At 40.5% G+C, this 24874-nt stretch overlaps 3 protein-coding genes across 4 annotated transcripts; all 3 read right to left on the bottom strand.

The window, feature by feature from the left end:
• Positions 1–168: 168 nt before the first annotated feature.
• LOC137963010 (uncharacterized) lies at positions 169–10909 on the bottom strand. 2 transcript variants are annotated; one of them, XM_068810182.1, is made up of 9 exons: positions 10851–10909; positions 9495–9644; positions 8771–8985; positions 8600–8670; positions 8321–8483; positions 7680–7851; positions 6414–6572; positions 6160–6248; positions 169–439 (listed from the first exon to the last, which is right to left on the bottom strand). In XM_068810182.1, exons 2-9 carry the CDS (start codon positions 9625–9627, stop codon positions 341–343), a joined length of 1101 nt encoding a protein of 366 aa, XP_068666283.1. In that variant the 5' UTR covers positions 9628–9644; positions 10851–10909; the 3' UTR covers positions 169–340. The 2 variants fall into 2 exon arrangements, with proteins under 2 accessions (XP_068666283.1, XP_068666282.1); XM_068810181.1 differs by lacking the exon at positions 10851–10909 and adding an exon at positions 9945–10593.
• A 152-nt stretch (positions 10910–11061) lies between these two features.
• On the bottom strand, positions 11062–13338 carry LOC137963338 (calcium-dependent protein kinase 7-like). Its single transcript, XM_068810474.1, has 8 exons — positions 13003–13338; positions 12763–12886; positions 12506–12649; positions 12270–12422; positions 12007–12122; positions 11764–11931; positions 11392–11625; positions 11062–11301 (listed from the first exon to the last, which is right to left on the bottom strand). Exons 1-8 carry the CDS (start codon positions 13336–13338, stop codon positions 11062–11064), a joined length of 1515 nt encoding a protein of 504 aa, XP_068666575.1.
• A 570-nt stretch (positions 13339–13908) lies between these two features.
• LOC137962931 (protein TIME FOR COFFEE-like) lies at positions 13909–21432 on the bottom strand. The gene is made up of 15 exons (XM_068810069.1): positions 20722–21432; positions 20387–20631; positions 20263–20311; positions 20052–20182; positions 19292–19333; positions 18921–19191; positions 18285–18789; positions 18127–18190; positions 17964–18047; positions 17562–17844; positions 17378–17459; positions 16975–17041; positions 16533–16889; positions 14736–16239; positions 13909–14324 (listed from the first exon to the last, which is right to left on the bottom strand). Exons 1-15 carry the CDS (start codon positions 20819–20821, stop codon positions 14320–14322), a joined length of 3789 nt encoding a protein of 1262 aa, XP_068666170.1. The 5' UTR covers positions 20822–21432; the 3' UTR covers positions 13909–14319.
• Positions 21433–24874: the final 3442 nt, after the last annotated feature.

Raw genomic sequence — 24874 nt, 5'->3', positions numbered from 1 at the left:
TGGTGTTTTACCTGAAGTTGGAATGCCCAAATCAAATTCTGCATTGACTGGTTGAGTTTTCTGGGTGAAGAATACGAGAAGCTCGATCGAGGCCTATGCTTCCTGCTTCTTTAATGAGTATGAGACATGCCTATGCTTACTATTTCATAAAGAGGTTAAATTAAATAGCCTTATTTGCCAGCTCCAAGGAAATATAGACAAGGAACTTGTCCAAAACAAAAGTTTCAAGTTTAAAGGAGGCATCACATGCGAGTTGTTTGAAAATCTTAAATCACAACAGGAAGCCTGCACCTCCATACATGCTTGATAAATCTGGTTTCAGACCAAAAGCAACAAAAAGTCACCGGCAACATCTTCCCTGGACCGAGAAGGGTGCAGGGTCAACTTTAAATGTACGACCCAATACCATATCAGCCACCATTTCAGCAGTTCCTAAAGCCTGTAATTGGGAAAAGCAGACAAAGAAAATTAATGGAGTCTTTAGGTGTTATATATCTAGAGTGGCACAGACACAGATAATAATTGCATTAGTCTCACATCACTGCAGTTCTATCTTGAGCTATAAAAAACAAACGTAAATCACTGTAGGTGGTAAAAAAAAAGATGAAAGGTGTTTTGGTCATTTTTATCTTAGCTTTAATTTCTGGAGATGATATTGTATTGTTCAACATGTTTAAATTTCTTTGTTGTGCAAATTTCATGGAATTTTGGTATGTCTATTGGGATATAAGGGTAAAATGTAACTAAATAGGGGTAGTTTTGTCACTGTCAAAAGTGAATAAGAAGAAGTGGGGGAGCAGTTTCTCTCAAGCTCTCTTCTCTCTTTCCTCTCTTCCTCATTCTCTCTCCAAAACTCTCAATTTTCACTTAATTTATATCAAGGGAAATAGAACAAAATGAAAAACATGTTTACTCATATTCCATGCATTTCAAGGCAATTACTTAGGAAGGTTACTGTTAAGATTTACTCTGAGATTTCTTCCCTTAAAGGAGAAATCATGTAAATATTCTATAAATCCGGTGATTGTGTAATCCCGTTAATCATTCATGATTCTTCCATGTATATTCTGTAAAACGGCTATTTAAGCCGATGATGTGAACGAGAAATTATGACTGAAATTGAAGTATTATTTTCAACTTGGTATCAGAGCGGGAGAATCATCTCCTTCTCCTTCTCATCGCCGAAGAGGAGAGCGAAAGCTCTGTTCCGTAGTCTATCGTAGCCGAAGAACAGAGCGAAAGCTCTGTCCCATAATCTCAGTCGCCAGAGAAACTGTAAACTTTGTTTCGCAGCAAACAGCGATGTTCGGAAGTTCCGTAGGCTGCCGAGCCACTGCTCAGCCTTCCATCAGAAAGCGTCGCCGACCGACAACGAAAAGTCTCACCAGGGCCGCACCAGCGTGCGTCTCGACGAAGACGGACCTCAACAGACCTTCTGGACGCACCGACAACGGCAGCCGAGTTACCGCTCAGCCTTCCAGCAAACTGTCAGCCACTTGACGCCGACAAAGGGGAAGAGACACACTGTCTCTTCGAAGAAGAGGTACAAGACATTTTTTTTTTCTGCTTAACTTAGGTCCGTGATTGTTATTATTTTGCCGAGCGACCCGGTCTCGAACAGACCAAGATCAGCCCAACAAAAGAAAGCGAACCGGACCAGACCGAATCAGTTTACGGACCGGACCGGACCAATATTTTTTGGGTGATTTTTTATCCCCGCCGATCTTCTTTTCATCATGTCGAAGGAATCAACACCGATTATTCATGTGCAATCCGAAAACTGGTTTTACAACCAGTGTCACTCTTACCGAAGTCAACTATGATGTATGGTTCCAGATTATGGAGATGCAAATTGCAGGATGTGAAAAACTCGGATATATTATGGGAAAAACACCATTCCCACAAGAAACGGATACCTCCTATTCAAAATGGTATGCTGAAAATCAAAAAGTCAAGGGGTGGTTGTTAACCTCTATGTCACCAGATATTATGAAGTGCTATATTCGGCTGCGTACAACACGCGAAATATGGAATGCTCTGGAAAAAAGTTTTCTATGATGGGTCGATGAATCACAATTATTTTCATTGAATCAGAGAGCTTTCTCCACCAAACAGACTGGTCGCCCTTTATCGACGTATTATGGTGATCTTGTGGAAAATTTTCAAGAACTTGATCATCGTGACAGGATTATAATGAAAGATCCTGATGATGTTATCTCTTATAGAAAATCTATTGACAGATTGCGTGTTCATATTTTCTTAAACAGATTGGATACAGAATTCGAACAAGTCCGTGGCGAAATTCTCAGAAAAGACCCGATATTGGATCTTGAAGAAGCTTATGCTTATGTACGTTGTGACTCTGTTCGTAGAACCACTTTAAATAGTGAAGTTGATCGTGTTGAGACATCTGCAATGGTAGCACGTCGAGCTAAGCCTAAAACAGCTCGACCAACTGGTCCTAACAGTGATCAAAATCGAACATCAGGATCTCAGAATCACAGCTATGAGGTTGGAACAACCAAACCAGAGCGTATTTTTACTCACTGTGGTGAGACTGGGCATATAAAGTCACGATGTTATGAACTTATCGGGTATCCTAAATAATGGGATCCTACCAAAGCGCCTCGCAAACGGAACTCCAAATCAAATAATCATGCTTCCGTTGTAGTAGCAGAAGCTTCCACCTCTCACATAACTGAGGATGCATTAGTCTTAATCGCTACATCTGGTAAGGTTCTTAATACTTCCGCTCCTAGTAGAAATAGTGAATGGATAATTGATTCTGGTGCTACTGATCATATGACCTTTGACAATCATCTTAAAAGTATGAAACCATCTGAACAACATATCGTATCTACAACAAATGGTACTCCCTCTCACATTATTGGAGAAGGTTCTATCACTCTCACTGAAAATATGAGTCTTGATTCTGTATTAGTTGTTCCAACCCTCAATCATAATCTATTATCAGTTGCTCAAATAACTCGTATCCTGCATTGTATTGTGGTTTTTTGGCCTAACCTTTATGTTTTTAAGGACATTCGAACTCAGAAGACAATTGGGTATGGTACTAGAAGGGGGAAACTCTATTACCTTGATTTGCAGCCAGAGAGTTTTCAGCAGTTAGCCCAAGCGTTCTCCATGAAGAATAAATCTGCAGATTCTAAAATTTGGTTATGGCATTAACGGTTAGGTCATTCATCCTTTGGATATTTAAAGAAATTGTTTCCTATCTGTTTCAGATTTTAAGTGTGATGTATATGAATTGGCGAAAAACCATCGTGTTCCATTCCAAATAAGCATGAATAGGAGTCCAACACCCTTTATGATTATTCACTTTGATGTGTCGGGTCTAGCAAATATAGCCTCTCTTAGTGATAAACGGTGGTTTGTTTCTTTTATTGATGATCACACCAGTATGACTTGGATTTGTTTAATGAAGTCAAAAAGTGAAGTTAGTTCGTTGTTCAAACAATTTCACAGAATGATAGTCACTCAGTATCATCCTGCAATACGAACTCTTCAAAGTGACAATAGTGGAGAATTTGTGAATCAAAGTTTAAAAGAATATCTAGATGATCATGGCATTACTCATCAAAATACTTGTCCGTACACCCCTCAACAAAATGGGGTTGCAGAGCGAAAGAACCGCCACCTTCTTGAGGTTGTTCGTGCTTCCTTGTTTGAAGCTCATATGTCGGCTAGTTACTGGGGTGAAGCCATCACAACTGCAGGTTACCTTATCAATCGAATACCCTCAAGTGTGTTACAATTTCAGACTCCCTTGAGTGTTCTTCATAAAACCATAAATTCACCTGCTATGCCAAATTTGCCACCTAGAGTTTTTGGGTATGTGGCCTTTGTTCACCTCCATAAGCCATTGAGAAATAAATTGGAACCCGGAGCTTTCAAGTGTGTTTTTGTTGGTTATGCTCAACATCAGAAAAGTTATCGTTGTTATTATCCTCCCTCTCGCAAATTGTATGTCACTCTTGATGTGGTATTTCACGAAGATAACATGTATTATTCTACTCCCGAGTCTTCAATACAGGGGGAGAACAGGATTGAATTGAAGACCCTTAATCATCATTTGGATATCTTGGATACTACAAGAGGTAAATATTCAGATTATAGCTGTGGACATCAAAATGATACAAATGAGCATGATTCACAGGATGGAGAAAGACAAGACCAAATGTAAGTGATGCAACCAGAGTCTCGGCCACATCTTCCCCCCTTCATAATGTACCAATGGATCAATTGCCTTCTGAGTCCGAGTCCATGTCTGAGCCTGAGCCTCAGGTAAGTTCCGAAACTCAACTAAGATTGCTATCGAACCACAAGAGGAAAACCTAGAGTCAATTATGAACCTCTTTTCACCTCTAAATCTCAGTATCCCATGCATAATTTTGTGTCTTATCATAGATTGTCAAAGGTAAATGAAGTATTTGTGAATCAATTATCTGCTATATCTATTCCTAATAGTGTGCAGGAAGCCTTGAAAGATCCTATGTGGAAAGAAGCCATGAATGAAGAAATGAGGTCCCTCCAAAAGAATTCAACATGGGAAGTCGTTGACCTACCTATAGGAAAAACACTAGTTGGATGCAAGTGGGTATTTACCATTAAATATAAAGCCGATGACACCATTGAAAGGTTCAAAGCAAGGCTTGTTGCCAAAAGATATACTCAAACCTATGGGATCGATTATATGGAGACATTCGCACCAGAGGCCAAAATCAACATTGTTCAGATTCTACTATCTCTGGCTGTGAATCTTGACTGGCCCTTATATCGGTTTGATGTTAAAAATATATTTTTGCACGGAGATCTCCAAGAAGAAGTATATATGGAATTACCTCCTGGATGTATTATGCAAAACAAAAGATGCAAATAAGTATGTAAACTGAGGAAATCCCTATATGGTTTGAAGTAGTCCCCGAGGGCGTGGTTTGGAAGGTTCACAAATTTTATGAAATCTATTGGATACAAGCAAAGCAACTCAGATTGTATATGTTGATGATATGATAGTAACTGGGAACGATCCAGAAGAAAAGAAACCATTGCAAAGTCGTCTTGCTAGAGAATTTGAAATGAAAGATCTTGGCTACTTAAAATATTTTCATGGTATTGAAGTGTCCAGATCTAAAGAAGGAATTTTTCTATCTCAACGAAAATATGCTTTGGATTTATTGAAGGAAACTGGTATGACAGCATGTAGTCCAGTCAGTACTCCTATGGAAGAAAATCTGAAACTGGGAACACATTCAGATCAAGTCCCTGCTAACAAGGAGCGTTATCAGAGACTAGTTGGGAGGTTAATGTTTCTTGCACATACCAGACCAGACTTAGCTTATGTACTAAGTGTGGTTAGTCAATTTATGTACTCTCCAAGTGAAGAACATATGAATGCCGTCAACCGTATCCTGCGCTACTTGAAATCATCTCCAGGGAAAGGAATTTTATTTAAAAAGGGAGGTGACTTGAAAATTGAAGGTTATACCGATGCCGATTGGGCTGGGTCAATAGAAGATTGACGGTCTACATCTGGATACTTTACATTTGTAGGTGGAAATTTGGTCAAGTAAGAAACAAGAGGTGGTGGCTAGATCGTTAGCTGAAGCCGAATACAGGGGAATGGCCAAGGCAATATGTGAATTATTATAGATCAAAAATCTGATACAAGAACTACATATTGAGCCAACAAGTCCTATGAAATTATATTATGACGATATGGCAGCATGTGATATTGCCCACAACCCAGTCCAGCATGATAGAACTAAACATGTTGAAGTTGATAGACACTTTATTAAAGAAAAGTTAGAAGCAAAAATCATTGAAGTCCCTCATGTTCGATCTGAGGATCAACTTGCCGATATGCTAACCAAGTCGGTGTCTTACCGAGCTTTTAACAAATGTCTTGACAAGTTGGGCATGAGTGATATCTATGCACCAACTTGAGGGGGAGTGTTAAGATTTAATCTGAGATTTCTTCCCTTAAGGAGAAATCATGTAAATATTCTGTAAATCTGGTGATTGTGTAATCCCGTTAATCACTCATAATTCTTCCATGTATATTCTGTAAAACGGCTATTTAAGCCGATGATGTGAATGAGAAATTAAGACTGAAATTGAAGTATTATTTTCGACTGTTACCATGCAAAGCCCTTCTCCTTCATGTCCAGTTGCAAGAAAAACTTTAGACAAACCAGGGACTGGTCCAATGAATGGCTTCCCATCTGTTGCTGCAGTTGCAAAATAAGAGTCTGTTATGTTTCTAGTGATTATAGACATCTGGATAAAGCATTTCACTCTGAAGAAAGAATTCTTTCCATTTTTATCTACCAGTAGTAATTTCCTTCCGGAGGATTTCATAAAACAGGATACTAGTACTAGAGAATGACACTTACAATAAGGACGCAATCCTACTCTCACTTTTCTGCTTGAACTAAAATTAAGGAGGGAAAATTGTTTCAGATTAGGGAGGAACTCTCCAGCCCTCTCCCAGATGCGTTGTATGATTGATTCTTCTGTTTCCGTGCTGAATCCACAGAATTCACGACTGCTTCCTGAAAGAACAGACAAATAAAGCAGACAGTCAGGTCTCTGTTACTACTGCCAAATCAGACACTGAAACAATATATTAAGATTACATCCTTTGACATGCATGCTGTTAGGATTCCAAAAGAAAAAGTGCTTCCTCTTAGCTATCAGGGTTTGGTGATACAGACATCATATTCCCTTCCCATTCTCTTAAGGTTCATCTCTTCCAATTATAGTTTCATCTTTCTGTGTTTTTCTCCACTTGTATTTGAGGGCGTGGGGGAGGTTGAGGGTATTTTTGTTCACTGTAGAAGGGCTTGCTGAATGATTTTGGGCAAGAAATAGCTTCAAATAGAAGAGGATCAAACGTTCAAAAAACATATCATTTGTCCTTAAAAATGACCCTTGGTGCCCAAGTAAAGTCCAACAAAATCAAAGCTCAAAAAAAAAAAAAAAAAGCATAATATTCTCATTTTGAACTATTGATCACAATAGTAGATCACTTACAAATTTTGTAAACCTATAGTGGCCAAATGAAAACACTAAATCTTCATCCTCTTTGGATTTTCTATGCATAACCAGTGCTATTCTACAATATCAGACAGCCAACAACTTAATCAGCTCAAGTGCTTGATACTGGTGTTATAGAGAGATAAGTTGAGCCCAATGGACTAATCATTATGCACCATTGAGCTCTTGAGCTCAATCAACTCAATTTCCAAAAACACAATTATTTAAGGTTTGCTCAGTACACCAAGCTCCCATAGTTCTCACAACTCCACCCCTGGAAAGACTGGTCAACTAAATGATTTTTTGAGCCGTAATAAAGTCATCAGCAGAGCTTTGTCTCATCCAAGTAGGAAGTAGAATTAAAAAAACAGAAATACTATCAATAAAAAAGAAAATACGGCTAATACATCACAAGCATCAAAGTGGTATGTGACACAAGCATATACTGCATTCGAGCTGCATATGGCACAGACATCAGGAAAAGGTGAAGCATCTCAACAATTAGAAATGCTTTAACCCATTAACTCTCTGGCAACAAGTACTGCCTACTAAAGCAAAACAATATTATATGCACAACAATTATCCAAGACAAGGTTATGTATGTAATCAAGTTTAAGGAATACCTAGGAGAAGGTTTCCCATCATATCACTAGTTGCTGTCATTGAAATAGATGTCAATCTATGTTCATGGTCGACCATTGCCGAATCAGCAATTTGATGATCAACATATCCTACCTCCATCAAACCATGGTTCAGTTGAATCTGGTTGAAATTCTCTAACACAAGTAGGTGGCCCTGTATGCAAAAGGAAGAGACTGAGGTGTAGCAGGAAAGAAACCTAAAATCTTTGAAGACTTTAGTTAAGAGAAAAAAGATTTTAATGCACCTTGGGGTTCCAACCTGGGGTATGGGCCCCACGGGCACATTATAAAGATGATTACAACCATGCAGCTGCTGCTGACTTTCCCAAAAATTAAAATAGGCTATGCATTGACAGGAAACAGGTGAATGAGAGAATATTTAAGATCAAGACAATACCAAAAGACAAGTTTGGTGATCCTCACTATACAGTTTACACAAATAGTAAGGATACAAGGCCAAATGATACAATAGCCTTGCACTCATATTTCAGGAAAGCCAATAGAGAGATTACAGCAGTTCAACATTATGGTACTGTTTTACAAAACTAAAATTTTAGCTATTAGTATTTAGATCCAGAAAACAGAAGTCCAAAGTCCAAAGGAGATGAGATTCAGAACCAAACCTTTCGAGGCTTCACAGGTACATCCAGTAAAATTTCTGAATGTGAGAGCAGGTTTTGTATCAAGGGTCTGGTCCATGCACCTGTGGCAATTATAACAGCCTTTTTACAGTATAAAACTTTCTTGGAAGTTTGAACAGCTTGAACCTCTCCATTTTGACTTGATCTAATGTTGGCCACAGTTTTAATTACTGTTAGTCTTTGAAAAAAAGAAACACTGAAGAAGATAAAACTAGAAGAGCATATCCCATACAGCAAAGAGCTTAATGCCAAAAAGGTTACCTTATTAAGCAATGCACTGGATCATGGTAAAACTCTGCATATCTGCCATGTGAAGCAAAGGATCTGTTACCCTACATGTCAAGCACATCTAAACAAATCATGGTGTACTTAAAAAGATTACTAGAACATAATAGGAATGTATCTCCATTGTGAAGGTAGCTTTACACACACCTCCTCAATGAAAGCAACAGTGTGGTGTGCATCCAACTGGCAATCATCCGGTAAAAAGGCAGCACCACTTTCTTTGCTGACTTCAAGTTCAGGTTCTTTCAAATGTAAATCGTTACTAGACAGGAATTCTGCTCTTAAGCCAGCCTCAGAGAGCCGTTTCACTCTTTCTTCCAACAATGCTAATTCTTCAGGTGCTCTACCAATCAACAAACTACCTATAAATAACAATCCCATCATCCACATGGACGTCATTTACCAGCATTATCACTTGGAAAGCATTATCAATTATAGAAGCCAAGGACAGTATTCAGCAGTTCATTTCGCTGGTAATCCTCTAAAGCTTCAGCAGTCCACACATAAATGTCCTGTTTCTTTGTTTTCAATGGAAAACACTTTAGAGGATAGTAAAAAAATTTTATTTGAACAGACAATGGTGTATTTGCCAAACACACGGAAAAGTAATCCAAGATTCCACAACGAGCAAAGCAAGCTGAATAACACCCAGGCACCACTAATGTCCTGTTTCTGCCTCGAATGGAAAAACTTAAATTGGACAACAAAAAATGTAGCTGGAATAGACAACTGGATATTTGCCATTAGCTACAGAAAGCCGATCCAGGGCTCCAAATAAAGACAAATAGACAACAAGATACCAGTGAAGTCTTCCAATATACAGGTGATCAAGACAGATCAGAAAAAAAAATGGAACTGAGAATTGGATTACCAGTTTTCTTCCATCCCAATTTTTTCAGGGGATCCATCCCTGAGTGCTGTACACTATCGACAAGAGCTTCCCACAGTTGCTTGCTTCTCACTGCAAGATCCCATTTATGACTTTCAGGAGTTTTATGGATCATCCATATGTAACCCTGCCCTGTAGTCACCAGAAGAAGAGAAGTATAAACAAAGTGACTTGGAACCAAAGTCATGTTAGTCGGAGCAGTTGCACAATGGGTGAATATCAGGAAAATCAGATGGTTATGAGTTGGTAAATGGCCTCCGAACATTAACAACTAATAGCCAAGTAAGAAAACCGTCTATTCCATAAGGTTGTCGCAGGCGCAGTAACATATCCAGAATGTATGATGGCTCAAGTCGACACCAACCAAAACAGCAGAGAGATAAAAATACAGGTAAAAAAAAACAGAAAGGAAGATCATAAACAGCTGATTACCAGCGCCAGTAGCACCAGAGCAAGGAATCCCGGCATCAACGATGGCAACAGAAAGATCCGATTCCAGAAGAAACTCTCTAGCAATTGTCAAACCGATGATTCCAGCACCGACAATGACAACGTCGAAGTCTAAGCTCTCCGCCATATCGGAGCACGAAATTGCAATTGCGGAAGGAAGGCAAGGTCGGCAGCTTCTGTTATTGAACTTCCCGAACTTGAGAGACGAAACATTAGAAAATTTGAGAGTAGGAGACCTTGGTCGAATCGTAGAAAGAAAAGAGCGACAAAAAAGAGTCGTCTCCTGGAGCGAAAGAATATCATTTTTTGCGCACAGACCACGTGAAGAGACGGCAATGGCGTGCATTTTTTTAATGGAAATCAGCAAAGAAGATGTTTGAGCTTTGAACACAAGGAAGGCGCTTTGGCTACTGGGCACTCAGCTGATAGAGAATATTCGGCCCCTGGTAAACCGTGTCCGGAAGCTCGAACTGGGGATTGATTTTCAATCTTCAAAATCACAGAAATGGTAAACTCTTGGAGGGAAGCAGTTATTTATCCTCTGTGCAGGAGAAGATCCTCCTTGTGGGTTCTTCAATCCGCACTATCTAGGTTGGGAAACAGAACGAGTGACACCCTGATCTTCCGGATTGAATTGTTTTGACAGTGGATTGGTTCTTGAACTGTTGTACGAGCAAAGATGAAATTATTGCAGGAATCTTGGACGGTTTGACTACGAAATATCGCGGGGATAAATCTTGCTGTAAACCTTATGATTCTCTTACTCGAAACTCAAAACCCATTGACCACTGAAGCTTACTTAACCAGGCAAGTTAATTAAAATTAATACTAGTAATATATAGGGTAACTAAGTTATACGCTTACAGCTTTCTGCATTTGATTATCTACCTGAGTTTTGTTTGCTCTCTCCTTCTCCATTATTGCTAGCAAGTGGAATTCCCTTGGGACAAAGGTGAAGCTTGAGCCGCCATTGTTAGACCAATTGTGAGATGATTTACAAGGTTTGGATTCGGTGAGCATATGGTAAGAGAAATGGAGTTGAATCAGTTGTATGCATACGGTACACTCTACAAGAATTAATACACTAGTTCAAACAGTATCAATCAACAGAGGCGGTCTCGTGGAGCTCTAATGTTATCGGATTGGTACAGGAGATGCGGGTAATCGGCCTTGTGTTATCTACTGAAATTCGTTTACTTAGTTGGGACGAGACATCTTTGAACAACTTTTGGCTCAGGGTTTCGAGCAATGCCCTCGAATACTGGCGTGAGGCCTTCCTCCAATCTGTCCCGCCACCTTTCATCATTGAAATGAACTCCTCGTAGCTGATTCGGCCATCCTACCACAAAAGACGAAGAAAAGCTGATGATTTGGAAGGGAAATAGATAGATAGTTTCTGGGATTTTGCCGAAGATTCAGCAGTTTGTACCTTGTCAGTATCAACTTCATGGAAGATGTCGCCGACCACTCGTTCATCTTCTGGACAAAAAATGTCCCCTGATAGTGCTTCTCTCATCTCCTCTATCTCAATGAATCCGCTATCGTTCTGATCGAAATAGTTAAATGCTTTCCGCAAGTATTCATCGGTGCTGATCTTTTTCAAGTGGACGGAGACTGTGACAAACTCATCACAATCTAGAGTACCGTTTCCATCGACATCAGCCTGCAAAAGTAGTGACAGGTTGATAACCTAGTGTGGAACAGGATAGATGAATGGTAGTTCTTCTCAAATCATTATTCACTCCGGTGGCCTTCATGGAAAGCGGACAGAGAGAAGGAGAGAAAGATATATGACACCCACCGCTTCCATCAGCATCTGAACATCTATGTCAAGAGCAGGTTGTCCAAAATTCTTCAGGCCTTCTTTGAGTTCTTCAAGACTCAGGTTGCCATTCTTGTTAACATCCATCACTTTAAACATTTTCTTTAATGCGTCAATTTCCTCAAAGGGCAATTGTTCAGCTACCACCTATACAGAGAAATGGTAAAAAAATGCTTATAATTATCCCTCTCAAGTAGCTATAGTCTGTCATGGTAAGCTTACCCTTAGAGCTTTCTTCTTGAACTTGTTCATGGTAGAGAACTGCTTCAACCTTGTTCTGACAGTTTCTCCAAGAGGGACATCGGGGACAATATCCTCATTTTTCAGCCAAGGATGATCTTCATGAGAATCGTGAGAAGTTATTTACTTCAGTTCCATCCTTCATATGAAGCTAGAGAAGAAAAACCCAGAGGAAAGAGGACGCAGACCAAAGAGAAGAAAGGAAAAAAGGAGAAGGAGAAGCCAGTGGAATGAAACATTCGTACCAAGAACCTCTTGTGCGGTCAAGCGGTTGTAGGGATTTGGATCAAGCATGCACTCGACAAGTTCCTTTGCATTGTCAGAGACCTTGGGCCAAGGTTCCCTCTTGAAATCAATCCCACCCTTTACAATCGCCTGTGCTATTCTCTCTTCAGTTTCTGCATTAAGAATTAGATAATCCCACAAATACCATAATTCCGAAACTGATTCAAAATCGTCTGGAAGAAGAAGAAGACATTACCAGCCCAAAATGGTGGAACCCCACATAACAAGATGTAAAGAATAACGCCCGCGCTCCATATATCTATCTCTGGTCCGTAATTACGTTTCAGAACCTCGGGAGCCATATAGTATGGACTTCCCACAATTTCTCTGAAACGCTCGCCTGTTACAAAAACGAAGAGCCATATAGTATGAGCTGGTGATCGTGTACAGCAAAAGAAGAAAAACCTGGGGAAGGCCGGCAAAACGAAAAGAACTAATTAATTCAAGGCTAACCGGGCTTGAAGAATATGGAGAGACCAAAATCAATAGCCTTCAGTGGAGCAGTTTCCTTCTTGCTTGCAAATAAGAAATTCTCAGGTTTCAGGTCCCTGTGCATCACTCCGTGCTCATGACACACCTTAATTCAGTGAGAAAATGAGAAAAAAAATTAATGTAATGTAAATGTAAGAAGGTCGAAGAAGAGAAAAATCAATTTCTGATCAATCCTGTTTCCAGCTATGGGTATTAGAACACCTGAACAATTTCAATTATAGTCTTTGTCACAATGGCGGCGGCTCTCTCCGTGTAATGTCCTCTGGCAACAATCCGATCAAAGAGCTCTCCACCCTCGCAGAGCTCCATCACGAGATAAACAGCGTCGTTGTCCTCGTACGTGTCTTTCAACCTCACAATGTTAGGATGAGGGGGTAAGTGCTTCATGATTTCTACCTCTCGTCTGACGTCCTGTACGTCGATCTCCGTCCGGAGCTTGCTCTTCGAGATGGTCTTGCATGCTAAAACCTCCCCTGTTTCTGAGTTAATGCATTGGTTCGTAATCCCAAATTCTCCCCTTCCGAGCTCCTTACCCATACGGTAGTGCCGGAAAATGTTATTTCCGGTGGGATTGTTGAGGACTGTGAGGGGATAAAAGGCGGAAGATCGTCGATCGTCCAGGTCGACGGAAGAAACGGTGGGTTTCGGGGAGGTGGTGGTGTTGTGGGTAGCAGAACAGCAGTTTCCCATGGTCTCTCTCTCTTTTTCCTCTAACCAGACGGAAAAAGAGATGAGAAAAAAACCCTAATACCCCCCATGCATGCACGTCTGGTTGAGCACCTGCGAGGCTGCAGAACCACAGAGTTGGTTTCGTTTCGCCCGCCATTTCTACCGGAATTTTAACTGGATCCTTTTCCTTCGGACACATTGTCCGAAAACGAGAAAACTGTAAGTTGATTGATCTGAATTATCCCATTAATCTCAACTATCCATCACTCCACCAATCCATTTGTCACACACAGTTTTGCTTTCATTTCCTTTCTAGTTTACTTTTTTCTCCAAAGACTTTCTCGAATCAGTATTCAAAGATATAACAACAAGGTTTGAATTCGAATGATCCAAGATGCAAAAAGGCAAAGGGAGGGATGTCGTCTAAAATATCTCATTCTCTAATGCAACCTGCGGCCACAAATTATGACTTTCTTTAAACTAAAAATGTACAGCTACTACCCTTCCAAATGGTATCCAAAGTGAATAAAGTAAATGTACAGATTGGAGGTAGACAAATATAACAACAAGATATGGTACAAAAACGTGAAAAATCTATCATCTCAGGCTCGCGTGGGTCAAAAAGACATAATAGGATACACATTTCCGTGTCAGCTTCGGGATCCCACCTCCATATTATATAGCACATCTTTTACCATAGGTAATGAGATGCCTCCACGGTTCCCATCACTTGCCCGGCTAGCTCCTTGCCTTACCCTCGACCACTGGGGCCTTTTTTTGCTTTCACTCACAACGATACTTGCTACCCCCGTGCACAAAACAGCTTCTATTCGACCTCTACTTTTCCTGTTAAGCTGCAGCATTCCAATCAACAACAATTGAGTGCTACTGAGGGGTTCTTCTTGGAAGCAACATAACAAAGTCACCATGAAACGAATAATGCAAGTAAACAAATTTTGGGCTGCATACTCTACCAGGTCCCAAACGATCAGAGACCATTCATTGGCACTACTGATTGAGTCTTTGGAGAAAAAAGGTGAGTACAAACAGGGCTCACTTTTATCAACTTGAGGTGATTGTTCAGACATTGTTGGTCACCTCATCACTAGAAATGGCCTAGTATACATTACCACAAACTAGATCACTTGTTGTTCAATTAATTAGTTTTGAAGCATGTGAAGACATAAAATGAACTGAAATAATCAACAGTTTTGAGTGAAGCAGTGGTGGAGCTACATACATTTTGGAAACAGGGGCGGGCATACCTGTTGTTGGTTTCTGCTCAGCAGATTTCACAGATAAGTTTGCAGCTGACTGTGCATAAGATGTAGCAGCCATCACCGCCATGGATCCACCATTTAAAGGACTATTATATACAGAAGAACCCTTATTCCCACCAGCAAGATAACTAGCTGGACCTGCCCCTGACAGAGTTGGTGCTCCTGGTTGGATCTGATGATTGGAAGGTCTTCTCATATTCACATTCACAGGAAATATACCTTGTGGCATGGAAATTGATCTTTTCTGTGACGTCTCAAGAGCGGAGAAGAACAGCTGTTGCGTCTGTGCATGGCTCTGTGACCCAATTGTTTGAGCCAACAGCGATGATCCAGGTCCTGTAGACGTAACTTTCCTGCTAGAATTTATAGGTGGAGATGGTGGTTTTACCACCCCGCCTATTCCAGCTGGGTTTCCAACACCTGGTGTGGCCACTTCTGCTGTACAAACTGATGACTCAAAATAAGCATTTCCCTGCACAGCTGTTTGGCCCACTCTCTGTGCAGAAGTCATCTTCCACTGTGGAGAGTTTTGCATGATAGGAAATTCCCTGGATCCCACTGGAAGGATGGTTGTAGCATTTGAGTAGACAACAGGGATTCTATCACTGTACGCAGTTCGTACTGAAGCTGAGGAAGCTGAGGTTGAAGGAGCTGCAGATTTGGAGTGAGCCATTACCTGTTGCTGCAGCTGCTGACTAGCTGTTGCAGTCGATTGAGTTGACTCTGGTATCTTGTTAGAGGCAGAAGCAGCTTTTGATGAAGCTTTTGACTGGTTAGCTGTTTGAGACTGAAGGTGATCATCTAGTTGGTATTGGAGGTGTCTAAAGTCCGGTAGATTTTGAAACATGTGATGACCAGATGGGACAGGACCAGGTACTCCTGTATTCTTTAAACTCATTGGAAGACTTGGGTCACCAACCTGCTGTGCCTGTTGTTTTCCACCCATTGCTGCAGGCACAATAGCAAAATTTGGGAGGAAGTTCTGATTTCCAAGTGCATTCTGGTTCTGGATCTTCTTTTGAGTATGTGGGATCCAACTCTCAGCAACATTTCCTGCAGGATGTACAGATTCGAGCTTAGACTCTGGAGGTGGCTTACTAGATGCTGGGAAACAATGCTGCTGCTGAGCTTGAAGATGCTTTTGTGAAGATGATGGTCCACTTGAGGAGGTCATGTTCTGGGTTTGCGGAAGAGAATGCGGTTGGAACTGAACCAGGGAAGGATAGAAAGAGCCACTAAAGAAAGGAGGTGTTGGTTGCTGTTGTTGACTTATGTGTGCCCTGTAAGCTGGGGGGACTGGGAACGGATAGTTGCCATGAAGCATTGCTAGATATTGGGGAGGATCTGAGGTTCCTGATATGTTGCTATAACTAGCACTGACAGGAGCTGTCACAGCAGGTCCTAATTGTAAACTAGCATTCTCGGTTGAGGTCATATTTTTTGATCCTCCCGTTCTGGGCTGGTTGACAGGATAAATAAGTGCTGTGCCCTGGTTCAAGATATAATATTATTAGAATCTGATATCAAAATTTGCTGCATAAAAATAAAGTCAAGAGAGACCGTGGAGAAGGAACAAACCAGCATGCAAGTCTAGTTAAATCAGATAAATCAAACAGACAGCATTTGACTCTTTGGTGAAAAAATAAAGACAACATTAGATATTTCAGCAATACAGTTTCAATGTTCCTCGAAAATACTTTAAAAAGAGTTTTTTTTTGAAAAATAAAATATGTGATCTTTCAGGGTTTTTTAAAACGAAGAATTTAAAATTTAATTACTCACAGGGTGTGCTGACTGGGGAAGTAAAAGATGCTGCTTTCTTTGGGTGTCAGCAGAAATACTGGCATCCTTGTCTTTTGCATTCTGACTATTCAGATTTGCGGGTGAAGTAACGCCAAGATGATTGCCAGGTTGTAAACTAGGATTTGTTGCAATAGGACCACTAAAAAACATAGCCTCTGATCTAGAAGGCAAAATATTCAGGTTGTATGGTTTAGCACCATAGAGTGTTGCTGAGCTGGCAGCATGCCAGAAAGGATTGAGTTTTGCTAGTTGCTGTTGATAGTAAATAAGCCGGGCAATGAAGCAATGTGTGGCACAACGATTTGGTCTTGCTTGAGGCGGCATGACAAAAGGTGCCTGCCAAGAGAATACACCTTTCCTTTTAAAGAGAAATCTCAAAAATTATATCTCTAAGAGGAAACAAAAGAAATGAAGGAATTACATTTGTAGTGGCAGCATTTCCCTCAAATGGGATGATAGATGGCACTCCAGGAAGATTGCCTGGATACCTGATCACAGAGCATCTAATCACTTAGGCTATTTTGATAACATTATAGGTAAGAAATTAATAGAAACAAACCCAGGCACGCTGAATGAAACCACCTTGAATTTGCAAAAAGAATAAAAGCAACAAAAAAAAAAAGAAGCTTTTTGCATAATTGCTAAGTTTAGATGTGTAATATAAAAATGCACTAGCTTTCCAATATCCAATTTCGCTATTCATTTTCACAATAATCAAGTGTGGCAATTTGAGGTTCAGGTTAGTTGCAATCGAATTTGTAATCATACAAAGGAATAGGATTGAAGATGGTTAATCTATGTGGAAATATTGCAGTGCTACTCACCCAAATGGAGGAAAACCTCCAGGCCAACCAGGAATTGTTACTGGGGTAGCTGATGTAGAAGGCATGATACCAGCAGGTGCAACTGAAAGATTCAGGAAAGAACAAAGAATGAGAAAAGATGTTCTGCATGAATTCCTAACAGTGAGTATCAAAGTTATCTTTATTACCAATCTATTTGTCAAACCTGTTCTTTCTCCTTGTCTTGCTGTGCATTTTGGAAGTTTCTGTGGGATTTGCTTGTTGCCATTCTTATGCAAATTACTTTCATCCTTGCATGGTTCAACTGATCTTTCGAGAAAAGATTGCTTATCCAAAGATGCTGTGTCCTTGTTTCGTCTTGTTTGAATTTTCCCCTCAGTATCTAGAACACTGACGTCCTTCTTTAATTTGACATCATCGGCCCCCACTTTCTCAGCAAGATTTATATTCTCTTGGCTTTCCTGGATAGATTCACTGATAAGGAGTTTCTGTTTTTGAAGTGAAGAGCCATAAGAAAGAACTCTAAACTGTACAAAAGACGAAACACCAAAGACGAATCTAAGATCATTCTTTCGAAGGCCGTGACCCGAAAAAGTAATTTACTCACGCGCTTGTTTGAAGATTCCTCCAAAGCACCTCCATCTGGGACGTCAGGCATGTTGTCATCAGGCAAGGGATTTCCAGGAGGAGCCTGCAACAAAGTAGATGTTCAGCACCTGAAATGGATTAACGCACTTGAGAATTGAGACAACTGAGGTTACATTTCTCACCATTAAATCAATTTCAAACTTTGGAACCTTGACACCCTCCACAGTGTCATGAGCGGGAGAACTACTGCTTTTCACAAGTATTAGAAGAAAATAAGCGTAACAGTAAAAAGTCACGTACAGAAATAGACTCCCTGAACTAATGGCAAAATAATTCTTGCCTTGTATCTTCTGTCTTTGTATCTGGTGTGGAAGATGCTGAAACACCAGGTTTGGAAGTGTTTGGCACCTCTGTAATTTCAAGATTGTGACTATGGGGCGTTTCACCAGCTTCTGCAGTACTCTTTTCTGCTGTCACAGGAACAGCTGAATGCATCTTTGCTTCCTGGTCTACAACGGGTTTGGGTTCCGAAAAACAAGAAAGACTTGATTTCTCCTCAGTCCGGTGTTCTTCTTTTCTTTTACAAGACTTCAAAGGAGATTGTGAGATAGATGAATTCGATAAAGGAATTTGTTGCTCCAATGAACATGAAATAGACGGAGGTGCATTTTTATCAGCCTTTGGGGATAAAGCCTCCAACTTTTTTGATTGAAAATCCTTGGTTTCTTCAAATTTAGCAACTGAGCTGAGAAAGTCCCCTGGAGGATTTCCTGGCTTGGAAGTGCAAGGCATCAGTGCAGAGTTACTCTTGTCATCGATGGGCCATGGCTTCTTCCTCTTTGGAGCTGCAAAAAGATGAGTTCATGACTTGAGATCCCACCACACAGTTAGGGGCCATTTTCGAATAAATTAAGCACAAAGGTTGTCAATAATCCAGGGAAATAATCAAACTGCTATTTTCTCATTGTTTCATTACCTGTCACAGTTGCTGAAGAGGTGCATCCTGGATGTTGATGCAATGTCTGAAGGTGCAAAGATGAAGGTGCAGAGACTGGAGTTGATGCAGGTGAAGAGGATTTGCTGATAAAGGAATGTGAACCTTCATTTGATGAATCCTGCTTGATGTCATGCTTTTTGGGGGAAGAACCCTGAAAAGGATCTGGTTTGGCAGGAGACTGTTGAGATTGGAGCCTAGTCAGACCATACAGAAATTGGGCGACTTCCACCTCACTTTCAGAAATTGAGACCTGCAAGAGAGGCGTAGGTGTAAGTTAGAAAGAAGTAACAACTAGATCAAGGACAACAGTATGGAATATACAAAGCAGCATTAAAGGAAATGATTGCAACCTTTGATGTTTTGGGAGGCTTTGGTTTTGTTGTTACAGGCTTCTGCATATAAACATGTAAACCACGAAACGTCATAACTTTGACAGAAGAATGGCAATCATAAATGAAAAAATAAATTATCATGTTAGAGCCTTGGAACAGAAAGTAACTCCTTTAAACAATAATAACAATATGACAAATGCTTCAAAACCCTAAGAATCCAAATATTGAAAAAGGAAAAAAGGAAGAAGGAAAACCCTAGAGAGCCTAGAACGGCCTAAACTGACTTTTACATTCAGTACTACATGGTGGGCTGGTACTTCTCAAGATAGCCAGAATAAAACTTAAAATGCCAAAGAAACAGCATCAGGTGAAAAACCATTAGCTAGTAACAAAAGTCAAATAAAAACGTTTCAGTCCTATGCAGCGTTCGCTAGTTGCATAGTAGAAAAAAAGCTAGTGGAAAAGGGGAATTTGTTTGGATGGCCAATGATGGTAAATAGAGATTAAGAAGGAAAGATACCTGAATTCCATAGAGAGGTACACTTGACAGTTCTCTCCCGTCAAATCAGAAAAGAGAAGAAAAAGAAAAAGAGCGTAATAAAAGATAAATCCTGAAGTTCCTGACATTCTCCGAATTTTTTAAGTACATATAAATTGAAAAAAGTTTCCAGAAGTGGCGCTAGCGAGTGGTTATACGCCTCCGTTCACCAAATTTGAGGAGAAAATGAAAAGTTAAATATAGCACAATAAACAGTTTAAAAGAAACAGGAGAACCCACCATTCTTTTGCTGGATTTCATTGATGCATTTGACGAAGGCGGCGAAATTGATGCAGTACTATGTCGGGCAGGCGATGAAGAAGAAGACTGCTGAACATTTGCTACAGAATCCTGCAATCTCTTCACTGAAGCTGAAAAGAAATGGCGTCTCTCGATTAACTCATTCTCCACATATAGCCAGAGCAAGCTAACACTAGAAGAAAACACACACCAGAGCGGGCCCTTCTCGGAACCAAGACCCCTATCATCTCATCTGTTCCCTGCAAGGACCCCAATAAAGAACAACTCTAATTAGCAGTGAATTGAAACAGAACAGATAAAAAATGCCGATTTACCTTCCACGATAGCTTTGTTCTGTTGGCTCTCCGCAGAGAACTACTGCCTCGAATAGCTTCATCTTCTTCATGCTGGTCTTCATCCAAGCTCTCGTCCGTGCTTCCATCTCCATCCTCGTCTCGGTCGACATGGAAGCCATCGTTCGAGTTAAGTCCTCTTCTCCTACTCGACCTGTGGTCCTTCTTACCACCATTAGATCGGTCTCTTACTGAATCATTTCCTCCGTCATCACCCTCGCTTACACCTTGTAGGAATAAACCATTACAGACAATTAGGTCCAGTAAGAAAAGAAAAGTTTACACCCAAATCTCGTGATAATTGCAGATCTGCGCACCAAAAGAGTCCTTGAAAAAGCCTCCACGAGATCTGCGTCGCGATGTCGAGAAGTTGCTGGATATTGCCGTTCCTCTTCTGCTATCTCTAGTTCTCTCCATTTATGCGAAGTTCTTCACAAAATCCTCCGCATTACCCTGAAGGTTTCGCTAAAAAGCTTCGAAATCCTAAACTCAATCACAGTCGTACTCTCTAGAAATTTCAACTCAATTCAGAGGATTTGAGCCAGCAAAGCGAAGAGCTACCACCCTGAAGCGACAGTGGAAACCAGTTGAATCAATTCTCTTATCTCACCGTTGTCCAGGAAGCCGACTTCTCCCATGGGAGAATCTTTGTACAGTCCGGAACCAAAAGCTCGAAACAATCGAAAAAGATATCAGGCGAGGAGGAATGAAAATGAAGTATCTCCTTGAAATCAAGGATATTCGTCCAGATTCATGACGAGAAGAAACGAAAGATTGCCAAATTCCAGACGTTCAAGGTGCAGCTTCCGTGTAGCAATTCCAAGCTAAATCTGTAAACAGAACCGCCGTCTCCGAATTCAGAACAAAAAGGAAAGGTCCGGCGAAGAGGACAGAAGAAAAAACCCTAACTCAGAAGCGCCATTTTTTCCTGCTCCGTCTTCTTCATAAGCTCTCTCGCAAGATTCCACAAAAGTTTTCAGTTCTTTACAATGGTCACACAAAAGGCGCAGCAAAGCCCTCGACGGACGGCTCCGATATTTGGTTGCTTCTGCCAGAAAAATAATCGGGAGGCTTAAATCGATGGTGCCTCTGAAAGTTCAATGACGTGGCAGATGATCGCTCCGCTCTATGAGAAAGGTTAGGCTATGTCGACCTTTTAATTCACACGTGGCGTGCTACGAATGGAAGAAACTGAGTAATCCGAGCAGACACAGATAATCCCGTTTAGGCTAAAACAGATGCCCCACCGGCACCAGCCGGTGAGTAGTGACCGAGTAGTTGTCGTGAGTGCAGCAACTTGCTGTACAAGAAAAATACGTAGACGCGACCAAACGGCTTCGTTAGCGCTGGCTCAAGCCTTGAACGGCTAGATGCTCGATATACGCAAAATCCAGAAAAAGTTGCTCCTCTTATCTGTCTTCGCTCTTCACTATGACGCCGTCCATTTCATGTCGGCTTCACTTGTCAGGGGAGTCAGTGGTCCCCGCAGGTGGGCAAGGCTGCAGAAGCTAAAGGTAATACGGAGTGACTGCCACGTGTGAGTTTCAGAATGAAAACGATTAGTAATCCGTAGATCCTACGTGGTGACTGAGACGGTAGAGCAGGGCGGGGTTGACGGCGAGACAATCGTGACCGTGGGAAGAAACAGACAAATTCGTTAAGGGGCGAGACACGTGAGTCAACCGCCACAGGCGGATCCCGGGGAAGAAATCGGAGGAGAAGAGGCGGAAGGGACACGATCGAACGGTTGTGGTGGGAGGTGGAAGAGAGAAGAAAGAAAGCGACATGGGATTCAGCGTAGTGGTCGTTTCTGACAAACACGTGGCTTTTACATCAAGACTCAGATGCTGAGCAGGCTATCGTACTCCGTTTCCGGTAATTTTGGTTTTAACCACTTTTCAGCATCCGTATTCCGTACCAGCTCCTTACAATCTCCGATCCCGGTTTACTCCCTTACATCGAGCCGGTTTTTTTAGTCTCTCGAGCTCGAGATCCGGAATCAGTTTGTTTAAATTAATGAGTTAAACTAGACCGAATCCTTTGTGAGCCGGCTTATTAATGAGCTAAGTCATGAGCGGAAATAGTGGAACAAGGGAACTGGAGCGGGAGCGGGAGCGGGAGCGAGGGGGGAACTTATTCTTTTCATATATCAAATAAAATCGTCAAACAGATGGTGATAATGAGTGAGAAAATTTTAAACAATGGAAGAGGTGTTAATGTATTTCGTCCATTGGCTTTCGTTACCATCTTTCGTTGGCATCAAGCTTAGGTTGACAAAGGAAGCAACTGCTAGGATCTAGTTAGAAGAGTGATTTATATGTTCCCTTAAAAAAAAGTTGGTGAAGGATGACAAAGATGTATAGAAAAGAAGGTGAAGATATATTCCTTGTGTTGTGTAATTGATGTGATGTCACAATCATATCCCTCTTTCCCTCTCTCTCTCTCTCTCTCTCTCTCTCTCTCTCTCTCTTTCTCTCTGCTTCATCTACCCTCTCTTACTTCCTTCTAATTTCCCCACGTTGGTGCTTCTTTCCTTAAGAACCCTTGCATACTTTCTTAATCCCTCCATTATTCCATCAAACCTCATCCATAAAAACGTATCCTTCAATATATTTAACTTTCACACCTCCAAATTCTAGCCTACTTACAAGCCATCTAGTCCAAGTTTGTCTACTTATGAGTTGAAAAAGATAGGACCTTAAAGGGGTTTCTATCTATTGGTATCAAAGTGGATTTTTTTTGGGACCTTTACTTTCATAACGGTCAATACAAGAACCATGGAGCAACAACTATAACAAGAGGAGACAACTGCCCAAGAATCCAACCAAGATAATTTTGTAGAAAAGATTACTAGCTAGGTAGGACATATGCAACATCTTACAAGTATGCTTCATTCCTTCATGAAAGAAAGGGTTGCAAGACCCCCTACTGCTCCTCAACAAGCAACGGATTGTGAAGCTTCTACAAAATCTATTTTTGGTATGTTATCGTCTCTACCCCCACAATACTACCCCTACCCTCCCTTCCAAACATTCCCCCACACTATAATTTGTCCTCAATCTATTGAATTTATGGAAAAAAGAAATATTTCATTGACTTGTTGTGATCAGAGTATATCAATCCCTATTTATAATAGAGTAAAGTAGTAGAGTCTAATTATAATTAAACTACTCTTGTCCCAATTACACTGAAACTTTAACACTTAAAGATAAGTTCTAAGATAATTACACTGAAACTTTAACACTTAAAGATAAGACTAACATAACTAAAACACCTTTAAATTGGAACTCTTCTATGAGACCTCCTTCCATAATAATTGTGGCTCTATAAGACTTCTTATTGTGAGAGTCATGTAAGACTCTTCCATATTTGTTCTTCAACACTTCCCTTTAGGGTGGAATTTATAACTTCAGCTTGCAATGAAAAGGATTCTTGGTCTTCAATTTTCTTTTTCTGCAAAAAAATTCTTGACAAATACAATTCTTCATAGATGCAAAAACTTCGTCTTTTGTGCTCCCTCTTTCTTAATATTTTGGTCACATAAAACTTACCACAATATATGGAATAAAATACTTCTTTATTGTACTTTGGGCACCGACTCTCAAAGGCAGAAATGGGTGATAAGTGGGTAATGCATGTCATTCACAAGACGGTGATAAAAGACTCACGGATAAAAAGTCTCAATGGACTTAAAACACCTATATATATATATATATATATATATATATATATATATATTAAGGTAAACCAACCGAAACAATGCACAAGAGGTTGGCTCAAAGGGGTATATGAGAGTCAAATAAAGGATGGTAGGAGAAATGCTACCAAAATAACCAATGGGTAATGGGTAAAGAGGAAGATACGATGTTGTGGCCACCATGTGCTTTATTTTTCTAAGAAATTCAAGTTCTGCATCAAATGAACCAATGCCAGCAATAGTCAACAAATAATTAACTGAAGGCAAACAAACGAGTTCTTCTTCAGAAATAATATCTCAATCAAAGAGACACAATAGCAGTAGAGAAAATGGGCCAATGTCCAAATAACATGCATCACATGTGCAATTGTATAGTAGTGGATAACCAGTATATAATAGAAGTCTTTAAGGGTAATAAGGACACATCAAATATCAATAAATAAGGAAGTTACATCAAATCGTATGTTGGAACCGAGTAATAATCCAAGATAATAATTCAGCCAAAGAAAGAGAACTGAGTTGAACCGAGTCAAATAGTAGACTAATATAATCGAATCACAAAAGAAATATGTATAGAACTTGGGAACCAAAAACGTATAACTGAGGCAAAAAATAAGGGGTCGAGTTAGGTTGGCCCAGCCCGAGTTGACCCGGACCAGGTTGAGCTGAGTTAACTCAGCAGAACATAGGTTGAGCTCGGGTCGGTAGTGTCGCTGGGTTAACTTGGCTTGGTCTGGGTTGGGTCATAACTGTCAGAGTGGTTACGTCCACTC

Source organism: Aristolochia californica, unplaced genomic scaffold (genome assembly GCF_029961685.1).
Source record: "Aristolochia californica isolate CCGP_79_NKW_82.1479 unplaced genomic scaffold, dmAriCali1.0.hap1 SCAF_4, whole genome shotgun sequence".
Classification (NCBI taxonomy): Eukaryota; Viridiplantae; Streptophyta; class Magnoliopsida; order Piperales; family Aristolochiaceae; genus Aristolochia; species Aristolochia californica.
The sequence above is the reverse complement of the archived record's forward strand: the minus strand, read 5'-3'. Positions and strand labels throughout refer to the sequence as shown.